Source organism: Notamacropus eugenii, chromosome 4, assembly GCF_028372415.1.
Source record: "Notamacropus eugenii isolate mMacEug1 chromosome 4, mMacEug1.pri_v2, whole genome shotgun sequence".
NCBI lineage: Eukaryota > Metazoa > Chordata > Mammalia > Diprotodontia > Macropodidae > Notamacropus > Notamacropus eugenii.
This window is the reverse complement of record NC_092875.1, coordinates 19,933,703-19,953,899: the sequence shown is the minus strand read 5'-3', so window position 1 is coordinate 19,953,899 and position 20,197 is coordinate 19,933,703. Positions and strand designations below refer to the sequence as shown.

The window sequence follows — 20,197 nt, the reverse complement described above, 5'->3', positions numbered from 1 at the left end:
CATGGTGGAGAGTCATCAGGATCGATTAAAGGAAAATGTGTAGCCTAGAGGAGAGAAAGCTTCATGTGGACACATAGTAGCTCTGAATAAGTATTTGGAGGGCTGTCATGTGAGAGGAAATCAGTTCAGGAGATGTGTTCAGTCCCAAAGGGTAGAACTTAGAGTGATGCTGTAAAGTGGCAAGCTTCCAACAATGAAAGCTGTCCCCAGTGGGGAGGGCTGCCTTGGGGGCTGGGGCATCCACTCCCTTCCTCATTGGAGATCTTAAAATGGAAACCAGAGCATGACTATTTCTGGGATAGGTTAGAGATAAAATTTTTGTCCAGGTAGCGGTTAGCTTTAGAAGTCCTCTGCTTTCCTTTCTGACTCTAAAGTGCTATTATCCTCTAGAGGTACGCAATCTCTTTTGGCAAGGAAAAATGCCTTGGCAAATGTCAGAGCAAATCCCTTTTGCAGATTCCTACAGGGAATTCTGTGTCTCAGAATCATAGAGCAGAAGATCATAGGATTTAGACCTGGGAGGGCCTTAAAACAGAGACTGTCAGAGCTGGGAGGGGCTTTAGAACAGATACTATCAGAGGTGGGAGGGTGCTTAGAGCAGAGGACATAGGAGTTTGGGGAAGGCCTGAGAGCAGAGAGTGTCAAGAGCTGGAAAGGACTTTAGAATCATGCACTCATAGAATGTCAACTCTCCTTTTTACAGAGAAGAAAATTGAACTTTGGAGAAGGAATTTCCTCTTCTCCAATTCCCTTTCCTTCAACTTCACATTCAGCTCCTTTAGAAAAGCTATAACCCATTGATCAGCCCTTGTGGGATTGAACATTTACTCCTGTTAACTGCAGGAGGTTCCCACCAACCTGTTCCACATGGTAGGAGCCATCAGGAATTGATTCAGTAAATGAAGACACCAAAGACCCAGGAAGAGAAATTCTAAACAAAAGCTTGTTTTGAAATGCTAAACAGTGAGATGTTGCTAAAGGGGTGGTGGATGGGGATTTTATAATGGGGTAATAGTGTGATGGCCTTCCAGGACCCAAGAGACTTGTGTTTTCTGCATCTCAGGCCTCTCCTGCTCCAAGACTGCCTCTTTATAGGCATTATCTCTGCCACACTGAGTTGTGGGGAATTCCTTAACACTGAATGCTAATGGGCTCACAAGCCATGAGGATGTGAGACAGCACTCAGGGTTGAGGGTGTTCAGCAGAGAAATTATGAATGCCAAGGCCTGGTCAGAGACAAGCTGATGAATTGGTCAGGACCATGGACAAGGATCAGTGCTGTCTGGCAGTCCATGACAACTACAATTACATGAAGTTTGGGATTCTTGCTCTAAGGGCATTTTTTGAGGATAGGGTAAACTGACAGACAGTATTTTCAAATGCTTCTATTACTGAGAAGTTAGAGTAGCCCTCCTTGTTAGGTGCAGTTAGTAGCTTTCTGTGGGCTCGGTAAAGTGCACTCAGTCTTCCAAAGCAAGGCACACAAATTGCACTCATAAAATAATAGTGGTAAAGATGACTGGAAAAATTGTAATGAGAATGTTCTGGGTGGATCTCCAGGAAACTGCTTAATCTAGCTATAGAAAGCATATCCTCACAGAAGTTGCAGATCTTGTGTAACTTCCGGACCCTGGGGGCACCTGATTAGTATGATCTAGTCTTCTAGCCAGAGTTTGGAGAAGTCACATCCAGAATGGAATACTTACTGATATACTTACTGAATATCTTGATACTTACTTATCTACTACACTTTGCAAGTATTATCTCCTTTGGGTCTTACAACAACCTAATAGAAACTATAAAATCCCCATTTTATTGATGAGGTTCAGAGACAATTAAGTGACTTGCCAATGGTCACAAAATTAGTGATGTAAGATTTGAACTCAGAGGCTAAGTTCAGCATTCTACACTACATAGGAGTTTGAATTTCAGAGTGGGTTCCCAGTTTGGAAATACATTTGAGTTTTTTATTGGACTACTTACTTGCATTTGATAAGTAGCCTAATATTATTTATAAATCACTGTTGCTTGATAATGCGTCATCATTATTCAGGAGATCACCTGAATGCACACATATGAATGCAGTCAGAGAATGAATGTATTGGCAGGGAGGCAGAATTCTTAGTCATCTGGAGCTAGGGAGAGACCAGGGATAGAGAGCTAGCCTTGGAATCAGGGAGATCTGAGTTAAATTCTACTTGTGGCTCTGAGAGCTTTGTAGTAATGGACAAATCATTAAACCTATGTGGCATTCAGTGTTCTATAGGTCCTCTCCAGCTTTGATATTTCATTCCTTCTCTGATATCCTTTTTTGTAAGGTTCTTCCCAACTTGGACATTGTCTCTTTTCTAAAGCTGCTCTCAGCCATGACATTCACTCTTCTAAGATCCCTCCTAATCCTGCTATTCTGTGTTCTAAGATCTCTTATAGATGTTTATCTAGGAAGTGCAGTTAGTGAATAAATTCATGTTTAACCATTTTTCAGTCATGTCCAATTCTTTGTGACCCATTTGGGATTTTCTTGGCAAATATGTTAGAGTGCTCGCCATTTTACAGATGAGGAAACTGAGGTTGTGACTTGCCCAGGGTCACCCAGCTATTAAATGTTGGAAGCCAGGTTTTAACTCAGGAAGATAAATCTTCCTGACTCCAAGCTTGGCATTCTATCTACTGTACCACCTAGCTGCCCATTTAGTGAATAATTACACTTTAAACACTTGACTTTGCTTCAGCAATGAAGGACAAACACGATACTTTAAACGAGAATTCTTAGAGGGATGGCATGTGTCAGAAAGTATGACTTTCATAAGATCTGTGGCAGTTCAGAGTTCCAAGCAATCAAATAGCTATGTAGAGGATGTAGAATGCACCAGTCTCCAGACTGGTCCCCACAGCAGCATCAAAAACACATCATCAGATTTCTCATTGTTGAGACAGTTATATTTCCTTTGGTGAATAAATGTTTCCCAACTTGCATCATCCAGAATGCTGTATTCAGCTCTAGGTACTGCATCTTTGAGAGGACACTGAAAAGCCCATGGATAGTGACCAGAATTACAAAATGGATTTGAATTCATATCAAATAAGGATTGGTTAAAGAACCTTACAATGTTTCGCGTAGGAGAGAGAAGACTTGGGCATGTTTTTGCAAGGGAAGGGAAGGGAAGGGAAAATGAGATCACAAATTTAGAGCTTTGAAGAACCATGGAATCCATTTAGTTCAATGGGCTAATTTGTCAGGTGCAGAAACTCAGACCCAGAGAGGTTAAGTGATTTACCCCACATCTCATTTGAACCTGGGTTGTAGCATCATTGAATCATAAAACCATAAAATCATCAAGCTAGAACCAGAAATAAGAAATCATCCAGTCTAACACTCTCATTTTACAGTTGGCCAACTGGGGGACAGCCAGGTTAAATGGTTTACCAAAAGCCACACGAGTAGCACATATCAGAGGTAGAATTGTCATCTAGATCAGGGGTGGGGAACCTGCAGTTTTGAAGCCACATGTGAGCCTCTAGGTCCTCAAGTGCAGTCCTTTGACTGAATCCAAACTTCACGCACAAAATCCCCTCAATAAAAAGGATTTGTTCTGTAAAACTTGGATTTGGTCAAGAGGTCACACCCAAGGACCTAGAAGGCCACATGTGACCTTGAGGATACAAGTTCCCCACCTCTGATCTAGATTCTCTGAATTCAAACACCAAATAATCCATCACATCAAAAGTCGCCTTCCAATATTTAGAGAGGTGTCATGTGGATCAGAGTCATTCCTCTTGCTGACGGTTGGGAGAGGTAGGCTAAGTAGGAAACAATTCCAAGACCATTTCACTTAGTTATAAGGAAGAACTTCCTGACACATAAGTGCTTTCCTGAAAGGGAAGAATAAGCCTTGAAGGTTTTCCATCACTGGAGGCCCTCTAGTAGAGGCTAAAGGACCACTTTTACAAAATACTACCTAAGAGAGTCATGCTTCAGGCAAGGTGTTGGACCAGATATCTCCTAGAGTCACTTCCATATGAATCTAAGAGTCTAGGATTCCAGCATTCTATTATGAGATTTTGTGATTCTGAGTTTCAGTGATTCCATGCCACCTGCTGGCATCTTAACAGCATTGCATAGTTTATTTAAATGTTAAAAATATTCCAGAGTATATGACTAAAGTGATAATAATTCCAACCAACCAGTGGTACAGGATAGCATGTGGGCAAAGCCTGCTTACCTGCTCTCATCAATGCCTTTTATCTGATTCTTATGGTACTGTTGCTGGTGAGGGGCATCAGGACATGCTAGCCTAGAAGATTCTCTCTTATTCAAAATCCAAATTTCTTATCAAAGAGCTAAGGGGCCTAGAGGGCTCCCAAGAATAGATGGGATCCCCCAAGGAATTTCTTTGTGAGGTAGAAGGCTGGATGTGTTTCATCTCCAAGGTCCCTTCTAACTCTAAAAACCTGTAAGTGAACTCTGTGGCTGGAGAAGGCCTCTTCCAGGTCCAGTTGTCTGGTCCAAGAAAGGAATCACAGAACTTGAGAGTTGGGAGGGACTCCAATGATCATCTAGCCCAATCCTTTCCCATACTCGGCATATCATCATTCTGGGGCAGCATCAGGCCTGGAGTCAGGAAAACATCTTCCAGAATTCAAATCTGGCCTCAGACATATGCTAGCTATATGACCCCAGGCAAGTCACTTAACCTTGTCTGCCTCAGTTTCCTCATCTTTAAAATGCCAGAGAAGGAAATGGCAAACCACTCTAGAATCTATGCCAAGAAAATGCCAGAAAGGGGTTACAAAGAGTCGGACACAACTGAACAATGAACAATATTGTCATCCACTTTCTTCCTGAAGATCTCTGAGGAGAAGAGATTCCACCTCCTCTCAGGAGAGGCTATTCTGTTTCTGGACAGCCTTCATTCTTAGGAAGACTTTCTTAACATTAATCCCCAACTAGCTTCTTTGGGATTCCTACCCATTGCTCCTTGTTCTTTTCTCCAGAGCCAAACAAATCTAATCCCTCCTCCATGTGACAGCCCTTCATATACTTGAAGAGAGGTTTATCATGCCCCCCTCCAGCTTCTCCTCTCCAAGCTGAGCATGCCCAGTTCTATTCATTGACTCTCATATGATAACAGACTCAAAGCCCTTCGCTGCCCTGGTTGCCTCCTCTGGGCATTTGCTAACTTATCAATATATTTCTTACCCGATGGCACCCACATAAGACACCTGATGAGATCTGATGAGGGCAAAAAGCAATGGTACTCTTGGCACCCTATTCTTAGAACCTCTGACTTTCTGAATGTGGCCCAAAATTGCATTAGCCTAGAGCTCAAAGTTTTTGACAAACTATTAAGTTAGTGATATGCTATGTAGGTGACCATATCACCAAATGACCATCCTGACAAGAGGGAGGGGGACGGGACCCTGAAATGAATCCTAGCTGGCTGAGGACATTTCCCAGATCACTTATCTACTCACTGAGGTTTGTAAACTCCAAAGAGTGCCCCAACCATTCAGCTCCTACTTTATTGATTGATCTCTGCAATTTTCCCTTTCCTAGCATCATGGGGCCTATAGAACCCTCCAGGGGCCAGTTATGAGATATTTCTGACTCCAGGAAACACTATATCCATCAGTCATGAAGTGAATCACAGTGATCATAAGAAATAATGAAAGGGAAAAAGACATTTATTAATAACTTAGTATGCACAAAGCATCGTACTAAGTGCTGGCTAAACAGTTTGAAAAATCAGACAGTTGCTGCTTCCAAGGAGCTCACATTCTAATGGAGGAGACAGCACATACAAGAGGCTTTAGCTCCAGGACAGATGGAAAGGTTGAGCTGTCCACAGAGTAAAGCAGCAGGGCAGAGAATAATATCATGATCCTAATGGCAATCACAGAGAGAGCGAGCCTGATGCTTCAGATTTCGCTCTCTGTCCTCTTTCCACTCCTTCCTTGGTTGCCTATGGGGTTTGTACCCATAGGGAATCTAAGGAAATCTGTCTCAGATAAATGCATGTCTGCTCTAATTCTGGCAGGAAACTAGACATCCCAACAACAAACACTGGCAGAAAAATGGAGGCATCCCATCAATGACACATATTTGAATATTAATATCCAGAATAATTCATATTAACCTTTATATGATTGTGTAGAATTTTCATTGTACATTTTGACATTATGTGGTCTCATTTACCTGACCATACACACACACACACACACACACACACACACACACACACATGCACATGCATATGCACACACACATGCACGTACACAAACATACAATGTTAGAGTTAGAAGAGGCTTTAGAAATTATGCAGGTCAAGTCCATTATTTTACAAATGAGCAAATTTGAAATCAGAGAAAAGATTTCTTTCCCCAGTTCACACAGCTAATGCATTAGTTGCTGCAGAACTTGAGCACCAGACTGGTATAATTCTCACTATACAATACTGGTCTTTTTGACAAATAAACGCTTAATGTGTAGAGTATGTGTGTATGGATGTCTATATGTATGTATGGCATAGAGATTACAAAAGAGATAAAAACCCCAAGCCTGCCCTCTGGAACTTCCTAGTCCAATTGGAAAATCACAGAATTGCAAAGTTGGAAGGGATGTCAGAAGCCATGGAGACCAGCATATGTGAAAAGCAATCCCACCTCCAAGGTGCTTAGGTAGTCACTAAAACTTTGTTTAACACCTTGGGCAACCCACCAGATCCTCCTGGTGCAATCCAGTCTAATTCTGGATAGCTTTGATTGTTTGGAAATTTTATTTTGTTTTATTCCCTTGTCACCTAGGTTAAACTGACTTACTTGAAATATTCATCCACTGCTCATGGTTTTACCCCTGGATCCCAATAGATGCTTTTACCATCTTACAGCCCTTTAAATACTTGGAGCAGCTCTCACATCCCATCTAAGCTTTTTCATCTTCAGTCTAACCATTCCCATTCCTTCTCCTGATCTTAATCGTGGCAGGCATGAACTCAAGGTCCTTCCTCAACCTACTTGTTCTCCTCTGGCTGCTCTTCAGATTATCAATGTCCTTCCTAGATAACTGTGCAGATAGGAACAGATCTAGGAAGACTCCAGAGGAACTATACCTTAGGATTGCTATACTCACTGCTGTCTCTCTTACTGGAGCCCAATATCACCTTCATTTGAGGGGAGGGGAAACAAGTAAAACAACAAAGTTAATAGTTCAGCCTGAACACAATCAGACTCCGTTGAGAAAGCAGAACTCTTATGCCAAGGGCCATGTTACTGGCATAGACAATAAGTTTTGTAAGGGTTAGGAGTGAGCAGAGATGAATGTGGCAAGCCATGACCAAAAAAGCAGTGTAACCAAGGAAAGGGTATGATAGGCAGAAGGAAGAGAAAACAGCATTTGTGGAGGGTCAGGGACAAGAACGATGTCTACAAAGAGACATGGAGCAATGAACTGTAAAAGGGAACAATTAATAAAGAGGCTTGCTCAGCTAAAGCAGGGGGATTATTTTAAGTAGGATAAAAACGTGAAAGATTGGTGGAACAGTACTTTACAGCTTTCAAATAATTTTCATAACAACCATAGTGTATCCTAATTTAAAGGGATTCCAGAGATCATCTAGCCCAATATATGTCTGAACAAGAATTTTCTCTACTAGACACAGCTGGTGGCACAATGGATAGAGTGCTGGGATTGACTTCAGGAAGACCCAAGTTCAAATATGGCCTTAGATACTGGCTGTATGACCTTGTGCAAGTCACTTAACCTTTTTTTGCCTCATTTGTCTTACCTGTAAAATGAGGATAATAACAGCACCTGCCTCCCAGGGCTGTTGTGAGGATTCAATAAGCTAATATTGGTAAAAAGCTCTTAGCTTAATGCATGGCACATGGTAGGTTTTGTTCCCTCCAGGAAGAAGGCACATACATCATCTCATTTGTTCTTCATAACACCACTGTTTGAAAGAGAAGAAAAAGAGTATTGTCTTTGTGGGCCAGAGAGATGAAATCAATTGCCCAAGGTCAAACAGTCAGTACATATTAGAACCAGAACAAAAACTCAGGTCTCTTACTAATAAATCCAATACTCTTTCTGCCACAGTTCAATTCAATAAGCTATTAATGACTTACTAAGTACCAATATCCATTCTAGATATTAAGGAAATAAAGGGAAAAAATGAAATGAAATCATCCCTACCCAACTCCAGACTCTGACTCTCTCTCTCTCTCTCTCTCTCTCTCTCTCTCTCTCTCTCTCTCTCTCTCTCTCTCTCTCTCTCTTTCTCTCTCTCTCTTTCTCTCTCTCTCTCTCTCTCTCTCTCTCTCTCTCTCTCTCTCTCTCTCTCTCTCTCTCTCCCTCCCCTTCCCTTCTCTGTCTATCTATCTCTCTCCCCCTCCCTCCCTCTATCTATCTATCTATTTCTTTCCCTTCTTGGCTTCTCAAGCTTTCTTCAAGTTATAATTCAAATCCTACCTTCTATAAGAAGCATTTCTTGATCCCCCTTAATGCTAATGCCTTCTCTCTGTTAATCATTTACAGTTTATTCTGAATATATCTTGTCCGTAGATGGCTGTTTACATACTATCTTCTCCATTACAGTGTGAGTTTCTTGAGAGCAGGGACTGTTTTTTTGTCTTTCTTTGTATCCTCAGCACTTAGCACGGTGCCTGGCACTGAGCAGGGGCTTAATAAATACTTGTTGACTTGTCATTCTACTGGAGGGATATAATACGTACACAAGTAAGAAAATGCCAAGTAATTTAAGTAGGGAAAAAGAACTGCTACCTGAGGGTTTCCAGAAAGACCTCAAGGAGGAAGTGGCATACGAGCCATGCTTTGAAGAAAGGTAATACGTTCCAGGCACTGTACAAAAGCATAGAGGTGGGAGGTAAGAAACTGCACTGTTGCCCTCTTCAGTGATCTTCAGTGTTCAGGAGATCAGCATCACCTGTCCATTGTCTGTATTTCTACCTCACGTTGCTACTACCTTAAGGCAGGTACCTGCTACATGCTACAAGATTTGCTGTGTGACCCTGAGCAAGTCACTTAAACCTGTTTGCCTCAATTCCTCATCTGTAAAAATTGAATTGGAGGAGAAAATGGCAAGCCACTGCATTATCTTTGCCAAGAAAACCTCAAAAGAAGTCACAAAGAGTAGGACATGACTGAAACCTGAAACAATGGAACACAAAAACAATGTTTGTTAGAATGTAAGTTCCTTATGGTCAGGGGATGTTGTGGTTTTCTTCTCTGTATCCCCCATACCTATAGCAGTTCTTGGCATACGGTAGGTGCTTAATAAAAGCTTATTGAGTGGCTGAATGGTTGATTTCGTGCTTTGGAGTTGATCTTTTATACAGCTAAAGTAAGGGCTGACAAGAACTCATGTGCCTGTTTGAAGCTCATTCATCCTTGGTGCAGAGAGGTCTTTGCTAGCTATTAGGTTTGGTTGTTATTTTTAGCTTAGTTTGGAGTGAGGCTTCCCTGTTGCAGCAGCAAGCACCCTGACATACAGAGAAACACCTGCTGTGCAGGTTCTTAGATCTGCTTTTCTAAAAGGAAAGCAACTTTTGAGGGGTTAACAATACACTTTAATTACATTCACTAACAGAGAAAATACAAGCAGAGAAATTAAAACCAACAGACAGGGCTTCTAACTGTCTGATCATAACAACCGAAAGATCCAACTGTCTGACCATTACATACACACTTCCATAGTTACCAGAGAGAGATGCACCAACATCTGGGTTTTCAAAGTGGGGAAGGGAGGGGGGTCAGCTCCTTAATGACTACCCAAAATCTCATCTGGCACATGAACCTTCTTTCAAGCCCCCAAAGCAAAACCTCATCTCAGAGTATGTATACACTTTTCAGAGGTAGAGGGCATCATGACCCTCCTGACTCAGCGCCTCCTTGAAATTAACAAAAGCTTCCCTTAATGGTTTTCAGGTGAGGCCTATTCATGGGTAGGGAAGATCTTTAACTCTAATTAACATTATACCTGTATAGAGTCCCAGATCTGACATTTATTCACTTTGTGACCTTGAGTAAGTCACTTCCCCTTTCTAAGCCTGTTCTTCTCATCTGTAAAATATGGATAAAAGGCAATCGATAACAATTACTTACCCTTGCTTCTTCAAAAGGCTACTCCAAGGAAAGTACATCACTAATTTTTTCTTCCCTCCAGATCCTCCCCACCCATTGAGAAGGCAAGGAATATGGTACCCCACGTACATGTGAAGTCAGGCAATACATAGTTTAAGGAGAGTTCTTCATAAATTATAAGATCCTGTATAAATGGGCAGGCATTTCAGTCTGAAAGTGTCTTGTTCTGAGGTTGTATAGACCTTGGGTCTACTGTCAAGGTTAATTGCCACCAGCCATAGGTTGTCTCCTCAGGATGACAAGTCTCTAGGTCCCTGAACCCTATCTCTACAATGTTACTTAATCAACTGTCACATTCTACTTTCATTGCAGCCGAAGAGACTCTCGCATGTGATAACCCTGGGCTGCCTGAAAATGGCTACCAGATATTATACAAACGGCTCTACCTGCCAGGTGAATCCCTCACATTCATGTGCTATGAAGGTTTTGAGCTGATGGGAGAAGTGACTATCAAATGTATCTTGGGTCAGCCTTCCCACTGGAGTGGACCACTGCCTGTCTGTAAAGGTAAAGATCCATCTCATCATTCATCATGGCCACACTGAAGGGACACTCATACATGAAAAAGACATGTACTTCTCAGCTTCCTCAGACAATATTGGTTATGATTGTTATTACAGAAATGCCAAAGCCGGGAAGGAACCAAGAATGAATGAATGAAACACATTTACAATGCCTACTGTGTACCAAGAACAATATTAACCTGCTGATCATACACAGTAGTAGCTTAATAAATGCTTATTGACTGTCTAGCTAACTGCTGGATTATAAATAGGAAAGTAAGCCCATTTCTACCTCAAAGAGCTTCTATTAGGGGAAGACACATATAAGGAGTATGACCAGAGAGGAATTTTGGTGTGGGAGATCAAAAAGATGGTGAACATTACAATAAAGTGGTCCATTGCCATATCCTTTTCCAAACACCACAGTTGCTGGTTTAATGGTAGTTGATTTAATTATAATTCTGAGAAAAAGTCAAAAGGAGAGTGTTGAGGGTGGGAAGGAATGATGTGAAGCATCAGGGTGGCAAATGTGACACATAGTACCAGGGAGCCCAGAATTGAGCAGCAGAACATAGAACACATACTATGGCAGCAGACTGATACCTTAGAACACAGAACAGAGAATTTTTAAAGCCAGATAAAGCCTTGGAACATAGATTGTCAGTGATCTTAGAAACTGTCTAGTCTTAACTCCTCATTTTACAGGGGAAGGAAATAAGGCCCAGAAAGGGAAAATAATTTCCCTGAGGTTACACAGCAAATCAGCGGCAGAGCTAGGGCTTAAACTTAGGTCTTCTGACTCTGCCCCCAATACTTTTTCCCCACACAATGCCACCTCTGCATGAAGGTATTCTGAACTTGATTCTAAAAAGGCAGGGTATACTTTGTTGTAATTCCTAGAACAGGAAGGGACCCCAGAGGTCCTCTAGTCCAACCCCCTCAAAAAAACTGAGACCCATGGAAATTGTGACATGCCCAAGGGTTATTCAGGTAGCAGGCTCCAGAAGCTGGATTTAAAATTAGGTCCTCTTGATTCCAGAGCTATATGACTCTTTCTCATATACCACACAATATTCCTTTAAGTAAAGACACACAAATATAAAAAGGATGTGCATGGGTGGAGTAATCCAAGAGGTGGTGGATAAGTCGCTCTCTAGCCCCCATCCCTGAAAGAAAGTATTTACTCCTGCTGCATATTGATTCTCAGAATTACACTATTAGAAACTCATTTGTTTGGCTATAAAAGGCAAGTATCTTCAGGAAAGTAATGAAGGCATACTTATCAAGTCATTTATGACTTGATGTCGATGATTTTTTTCTAATCCCCTTATCTGAATACCATCTTTCATAGAGGCAGAAAGTAGGGGTAGAGAACATATAAAAGGTAGGCTGAGAAACATTGCAAACCTCTCAGTTTTGTTGAAGGAAGGCCAACCCTAATGTGCGTGTTTCTCCTTAATGGTTTGAAGATTCTAATTCTCAGGATGAAAAGGGTTGAGTTTCAAAGACAAAAGTAACCTGTATCTTCTATATTGTTACAAAGTATCCTGTGAGTACCTTTGTTATCAATGAGATTTCAATGTAACTTTTCCTCTTGCAAAGTATCTATCTATAATTTTATATACATAAAAAACCATATATTTTAACAAAGTAGCCTATGATTCCTACACTATTGCAACTATCCTCTAAGGGCCTTTATTTAGAAGAAGCATCGTCTCTAACCCTTGCTATTATAAAATATCTTCTAACTCCCATGTTGTTACTATGATACATAGTGCTTTACTGATATAAAGTATCCCCTTATGTCATTACAAACCTGGCTCTATCACATATATTGTTACAAAGTATTCTATTATTCCTCAAAGATCACTGAACTCCACCTTGGTAGAACTTAATCTATGACTCAGTCTTCTTAGAAAATATTTTATCATAGGAAGGGTTGATCTCTAAAAAATAAAATTAACTGTTAAGAGGAATGTCCTGGGAGAAAGAGAAAAGGAGAGATAGAATGTCATAAATCATCTCACATAAAAGAGGCAAGAAAGAGCTTTTATGGAGAGGAAGAGGGGGGAAAGTGAGAGGGAATAAGTGAGCCTTACTCTCATTGGATTTGGCTTAAGGAGGGAATAACATACACATTCAACTGGGTATGGAAATCTATCTTACCCTACAGGAAAACAGGAGGGAAAGGGATAGGAAGGAGGGATAATAGAAAGGATGGCAGATGAGGGGAAAGGGTAATCAGAAGCAAATACTTTTGTGGAGGAACAGGTCAAAGGAGAGAACAATAAATGGAGGGCAGGACAGGATACAGGGAAATATAACTAATCTTTCACAACATGACTGTTATGTGTTTTGCATGACTACACATGTATAACTTATATCGAATTCCTTGTCTTCTCAATGAGGGTGATTGGAGAAGGAGAAAGGGAAAGAATGTGGAATTCAAAGCTTTACAAATGAATGTTAAAAATTGTTTTTACATGCAACTGGGAAATAAGATATATGGGTAATAGGATATAGAAATCTATCTTGCCCTACAAGAAAATAGAAAAGAAGGGGACAAGGGGGGGGGGGTGTGATAGAAGGGAGGGCAGATTGGAGGAAGGGATAATGAGAATGCACACTGTCCTGGAGGTAGGGAGAGGGGAGAAAATTTAAAATTCAAAATGTTAAAAACTGAAAATAAATAAATTTAAAGATGAAAAAAGAAAGACAATATTTTATCATTCACAAAGGGATACATTTACCCTAGAGTCTTAAGATGAATCCTATAACTCCCCTACTTAGAGGGCAAATAGTTAAGTTTTAATATTAAATTCACTGTAAGGAGAAAATTAATAGAGTCTTTTCTGGATACAAGAGACACTACAAGAAAAGATATTGATTTTGACCTTTTGCTAGACTCATGGTTCTTGAACTGTTAGGGCTGAAAGGGGCATTTTGAGTCTTCCAGTCCAGTAAAAAAAAAAAATGAATTGATCAGTTAAGGGTCACTTAAACTGCCAAGCTGGCCCAGTCTTGAATTCTAGCCTTTTTGCCCCACATCCTGTGCCCTCTCCACTCCATCAAGCTTCAAGGAGTCTGGCTTAGAATCACATCACACCATGAATATTCTTTGGTCTCTGACCACTAACCCATAGGTCTCCAGAGGATGCCATCTGATCTCTTAGGTAGCTCTTCCTGTGGTTTTTGATAAACAGTCAGTTCTATCATAGTGATTTTGGAAATAGACTGTTTAAATCCCTGTCCACTTCCTGGCAATTACTGTGAACTGGGGGGAAGGAACTGGTTATTGATGCACAAGAAAATGTGTGCCCTCACTTTATGTCTCTTGGTTCTCCAAAAATGGGTAAATAAAAATAGCTTTCCAATGAATGAGCTAAAAATAAAAAAAAATTTAGGAGAGAAGGTTAAATCAGAAAAAGCCAATCCACATGGATTCTACAACAGAGAAACACTTAGCAAGTTTCACAGAGCAGTTCTACATGACACTGAACAACACTGCCTTCTAATACCTTAATACAATGAACAATGAGTGGCTCTGGTCCCTCTCATGACTAGCTCATCTCCCTAGTATAAGCCACTCACACTCAGCTTCAATTGTCTTCAAACAACATGCATTAAACATCTACTGTGTGTAGAGTTCTTTATTTATTTCTTAGGGGGACAGAGAGAGGGAGATGAAAAGATTAATAGAGTGTCTGTACCCTGAGCCTGAGACTTGAGATGAGCTCTCCTGGCCTGAATATAAGCCACCCTCCAAAGTCAATTTCTTTGAAAGAAGGAAATGAAGCAAAAGGAGAAAGGAGAGAAGAGGAGAGGAGAGGGGAAGAGAGGAGGGAAGAGAAGGGGAGGGGAGGGAAGAGAGGGGAGGACAGTAGAGAAGAGGAAAAGGGAGGGAAGGGGAGGATGGGAGAGGAGATGAGTAAGGAGAGAAACAGAGAAGAAAGGAGGGAAGGGGAAGGAAGGGGTGGAGAGGAGAGCAGAGGAATGTGAGGAGAGGAGAGACAAGGATGGGAGAGGAAGAAAGGCGAAGAAAGGAAAAGAGATGAATAAAGGAAAAAAACATAAAGTCCATATCTGTGAGATCCCCAATCCATTTCAGTATAAAAGTCCTTGTAAGAACTATGCTGAATTACCTCCCTTTTACCTGATCATTTAAGCTTATCTAAATAGGTGTATTTTCAAATATGAATGTGCATACTCATATATGTATGTATACAATATGTGTGTCATATACATGCATATATACATATATGTGTATATACATGTGTGTATATGTATAGAGAGAGAGAGTCTCTAAGGTTTCTATCACTATAGGAAACTCTCTCTGCCAATGCAGATGTACACATGCTCAGTGATTTATAGTTTTAGAGAATTATCAGGGAACATTTAGAGTTTCACATAGCTAGTATTTGCCCAAGTTCAGGTCTTGAAGCCATGTCTCCCTGACCCTAAAACTGAGAGAGACAGAGAGAGAGAGACAGACAGAGACAGACAGAGACAGAGACAGAGAGACAGAGAGAGAGAGAGACAGAAAGAGACAGAGAGACAGAGAGAGATGTGTGCATGCATGTACGTACATAGAATATATAGCACACATATATAGTACTACTAATACAGGGTGCTGCTATACTATATGTGTATATGCACATGCATATACATATATATGCTTATACACATGTCTGTATACATACATATGTGTTGTGTAATATGTGCATACATATACACACATTAATTAGGGACTGGACCTTTTATTTCATTGATAGAGGGAACGCCTAGGACAGAAAGTTTCTGCTACTATCCACCTATCTATATCTATAGATAGTATCAAGGTTAGATAAAATATTGTTCAGGCTCTATCTGTTCATGCTCTTGTTGGGGGCACTGAAGTAAGGATTTCTTTATTCATTGGTCAGACTGGATGACTTTTGGGTCCCTTCCAGTTCACAAATTCTGTGGATCTGTAGTCATTGAATCCTTAAGAAAATGTGTGTTTTCCATAACTTGTGGTACATATGACAGACATTATTGTATAAAGAAGGGGGAGAGAGAGGGAGGAATGGGGAGTTGGAGGCTGCTCAAAATCAGGAACACCTGAGTCCAGATCTGTCTTCTGGCACATACTGGCTAAGCATACTTTAAGCACTAGACAGATAATGCTGGCAAATCACTTAAACTCTCAGCGCCCCTAGGCATTTTTAGATCCAAAGGAGACTCAATAGGCAGGGTGCCCAGGAAGCTTGTCCTCATGGACAGGGCACTGTTCTCCTCTCCCCCCTTCCCCTCCTCTCTCCTGTCCTATCCTCCCCTCTCCATTTCAATTCCCCCTTGGCCTGTTTTCACCTAGATGACCTTAACCTCCCTCAGCCTCAAGCAACTTCCTAGGATTTGTCATAGATGCTTTGGTGGCCCTCCCTTTGCTGACAAAATCCCCAATAATTCTCATTTGCTATTTATATATGTACCAGGCTCTGTGCTAAGCACAAAAGTGAAAAATCAGGCCCTTCCTTCACAGAGCTTGAATTCTACCGGGAGGGAGGCACAGGGATGGAAGTAGGAGCTACATCATGGAAACTGATTCTTTAATACAAAGTAATTTGAAGAGAGAGAGAACCCTGACAATTAAAGGGGAATCAGAACCAGCTTCCTGAAGGAGGCGGCACCTTAGTAAGTGTTCAAGAAAGACAGTCAATCAGGGTGCATGTATTAAGCACATTAATGTCACATTAAGTGACATTCCTGTCACTGTGAAAAGTGCTGAGAATATGAAGATTACAGGGAAAAACAGTCCCTCAGCTCAAGGAATTTACATGCTAATGAGCATGATGACTTGTACGCAGCTAAGTCTGCACAAAATCCAAGCCAAGTCCATACAAGGTAATTTTGAGGGAGGAGACACCAGAGGAGAGGAGGCGGGAGGACATTCCAGGTATGGGCTATGGTTTATGCCATTATGTATCATGATGGGAGATAGAAGGTAGCTTCAGAGAAAGCCTAGCAGTATGATTTTGGCTGGAAGGGAAATAATATGAAATAAAACTGACATGAATGATTGGGGCCATTCCAGGCTGAGAAATTTCTACTTTATCCTAGAGGTAATAGGTAGCCCCTGAAGATTTTTGAGCAGGTGACGGGCATAGTCAGACCTGTGCTTCAAGACAATGATTTGGGTGGCTTTGGGGAATTTCCCTTCATTGAAGTATAGAGGAGGAAAATTGTTTCCTTTAATGGAAAGACTTCATGTCTTTGCTGCCATGGGGCACATTGTATTGGGATCAGATACCCAGCAAAATGGCTGGCTCTGTGAAGGTGCCTGGTAGGAAGGGTTTTGACTGTTATTTTCTTTTCATGTTTTACCAGACTAGGATGAATGCATTTTCCAAGTCCCAATATTTTCCACTTTCTCTTTCAGTTAATCAAGACAGCTTCGAGCATGCTTTAGAAGGTGAGTTGCACAATGAAAATTCCCCCAACACAACTTAACAATGGGAAAGATGGGGCAGGTCACTGAGCATCTTTATCAAACTATTGCAAAGCCCATTTCTTTCTCTGCCAACAGCTGCATGGGCAGTGCCATTGTGAAAAATAATTGGATATTCACTTCAGATACCTAAATACACCAGGATAGCAATGGCACCAATTCCCTGCACAGGAAGATATAAAAGAAACTGACATTTCATATGTTGGAGAAGCAGTTTATTCAAATAAGCCAGTTGTAAGATTTTTCAGCCAATTAAGCAATTTGCCTCAGCACATCAGGGACTGCATTAAGCTTCCTGATGATAAGTAGCACACCTGGAAATGGGGACTAGGTTAAGTCAACTCCATCTGATGTAATTGATAGCACTTTTATATGGACCCAGGGACAGAGCCAGTTAAGGAGGAGGAAGGGAAAGGTAGCAGCAGGGGGCAGCCATTTTTTACTCCATTTGATAAGTTGGAGGAGGATGCTCTCTTGGTAGGCCATATGGTGAAGGTGAAAGGGTACCAAATTGGGTATATTAGACTTAGAGTGATGGAACCTTCGCCCAATCCATGTACTTGCTGCGTACCCTTGGTCAAGCACTTCCCCTACTCAAGGCTCAGTTTCCTTGTCTGCAAAGGGTTGAATTAGATGACCTCACAGGTCCCTTCCTGCTCTAGCTCTATGGTCCATGATTGTTTTCCTGCTAAAACTCCCCCTTTTTGTGCCTTTATTGGGGGGGAGGGGTGAACTATGGGAACTTCCGACGTGCCTTAGCTGCTTGGTAACAGTGAAAATCACAAAGGCACGTTAGGCATTTATCATGAACACTTGATAGAAGGGTTCTTTTCAAATGGCTCTTTACAAGTGATCCCTCTACCTAGTTCCTGTTCTTAGCTTCACAGAAATAATGCCATACTGGGGACCTTGGAGTCATCCAAGGGACAAAGTCTGGTTTTGCCAGCTCTGGGAAGTGGCTTGGAAAGATGACCTTCAGAATCTCCAATGCCTGGAGATATAAAAGACCAAAAACACATTCAGCACACAAATCACCCTGCCTGGAACCATAACTAAGATGGGGCAATCAGAGCTTTGTCCCAAGGCAAGAGACAGAGCATGCAAACAACACTTACCAGCCTTTTGCAGTACAAACCAGCAAAAGTTAGTAGCTCTTCATCAAGAACAGTCAGCCAAGATGGCTGGAGTGAGACCTCTGCCACTTCTGCACACTACCTTTCCCTCTCCCCCAGTGTACCATCCTTGTGTCAGAGACCCAGAATGTCACTCTCTATCCTTACCATGGAATAGCATTCTCCCCTCAATAGAGGTAATACTTTATTCGGCCTGGACTAGGTAAGTGGTTCCTTCTCTGAGTCCGGAATTGACCCCCATCCTTCGTTCCCTTCACCTTTCCCTAAAACAAAACCCTTTCCCTTCCTTTCACGTCAAGGAGGTAGTCTGGTACAGTGGAAATGATGTTTCATTTTGAGTCAGAGAGCTGTGCTTCAAATGTCTAACTGCTATGCCTTGTTTTAGCTTTTGAGTCATTCAGTCATGCCTGACTCTTCGTGACCCCATGGTCTTATCCATAGGGTTTTCTAGGCAAAGACGCTGGAGTGGTTAGTCATTTCTTTTTCCAGTGTGTTCCCATTTTGCAGATAAAAAACTGAGGTAAATGTGGTGAAGTGATTTGTCAGAATCACACAGCTAGTGTCTGAAACTGAATTTGAATTTAGATCTTCCTGACTCCAGATCTGGTGCTCGATTCACTGCACCACCTAGCTGCCCCCACTTGCTAAGTCTGTGGCCTTGGACAAATCATCCCATTTTTCTGGGCCTCAGTTTTCTCATCTGTAAAAATGATGAGATTGGACTAGATGGCCTCCAACATTCTTTCCAGCTCTAATGCTATTATCCTATGACCTTTTCTGATTTCAGAGCTGGCACAGAATCTTGAAGGTCTGTGGCATCTGAAAAATCATTGAGTCCCACCCAGTGGTAGGAAACTGAGGTAGCTTGATGAAATACGATTTGCCCAAGGTCACACTGAAAGTTAATGATAAAACCAAAACTAGAACTCACAGTTCCCACTGCCTAGTCCTGGGCCTCTTCTGCTGTCACATTAATTTTATATATGGTTATGGTATTTTTTACCCACATTCCCTCCTCTGGGCCCTGCCTCATCTTCCTCTTCGAGATGATCATCTGGCACTTAAGACATTCAGGTCTTTCTACTTCTGAGGGAATATTGATTGGCTGGGTTTCTAGAGTCCCTAGGGTGGGCAGAGGAATCAATAACTAAGTTGTAGAGTTGGAAGGGACCTTAGAAGCCACTTAACCCAGCCTTATCAGAATGAAAGCCCCTAGCAAGAGGTCACCCCAAGAAACATCTCCGGGGAGGTGTCAGATTTCTTGAGACAGTCCATTCAATTTTGGGGCAGTCCTACTTGTTGGAAGGTTTGTTATTGTTACTGATGTCTCCCCATGAAATCAGGCCTGGCTATCACTCTAAGAACACGGTCACTGCTCCTGATAGGACCTTCTGGGGTCAAGACTCCTCCCTCTTCCAAGTGATGGCCCTTTGAACAGCCACCATGAGTCACCTGAGGCTGCTTTCCTCCAAGCTAACTCTTTCTAGTTCCTTGGGTTTTGGCATGTTTGCAGGGCAGGAATATCAAGAAGCCAAACGTGAGTTCCTATAAGGATGGAAAACTCTTTTACGTATGTCATAGGAGCATAGACTCAGCGTTGGAAGGAACCTTAGCAGCTATGTAAGCCATGATGTGAGGGGGCACGTAGGTTAGAGGCTATTCAGAAGAAGGTAAGCGGGGTGGTGGGGTGATCGAGCATGTCATATGAGGATCAGGGGAAGGAACTGTATGAGCAGAGGAAGAGAAGACAGAGTGGGGAAGGTGAGGAGCGTGAAGGACTCTCCTAGAGAAGAGGGATTGTATTTAGTCCATCTGACCCCAGAAGGCAGAGCCGGGAGCCCCTGGAAGTTTGTGGAAGTTGCAACGAGGCAAATTTGGGCTTAAGATCAGGAAAATGTTCCTAATAATGAGTTCT

General features: G+C 41.7%; 1 protein-coding gene across 1 annotated transcript in view; it reads left to right on the top strand.

Moving 5' to 3' along the window:
* SEZ6L (seizure related 6 homolog like) overlaps nt 1-20,197 on the top strand; it is a 239,932-nt gene that overhangs the window by 206,880 nt on the left and 12,855 nt on the right. The window contains exons 13-14 of the mRNA XM_072600100.1: nt 10,472-10,666; nt 17,081-17,113. Coding sequence (XP_072456201.1) covers nt 10,472-10,666; nt 17,081-17,113 — 228 coding nt within the window. The remainder of the gene's footprint in view (nt 1-10,471; nt 10,667-17,080; nt 17,114-20,197) is intronic.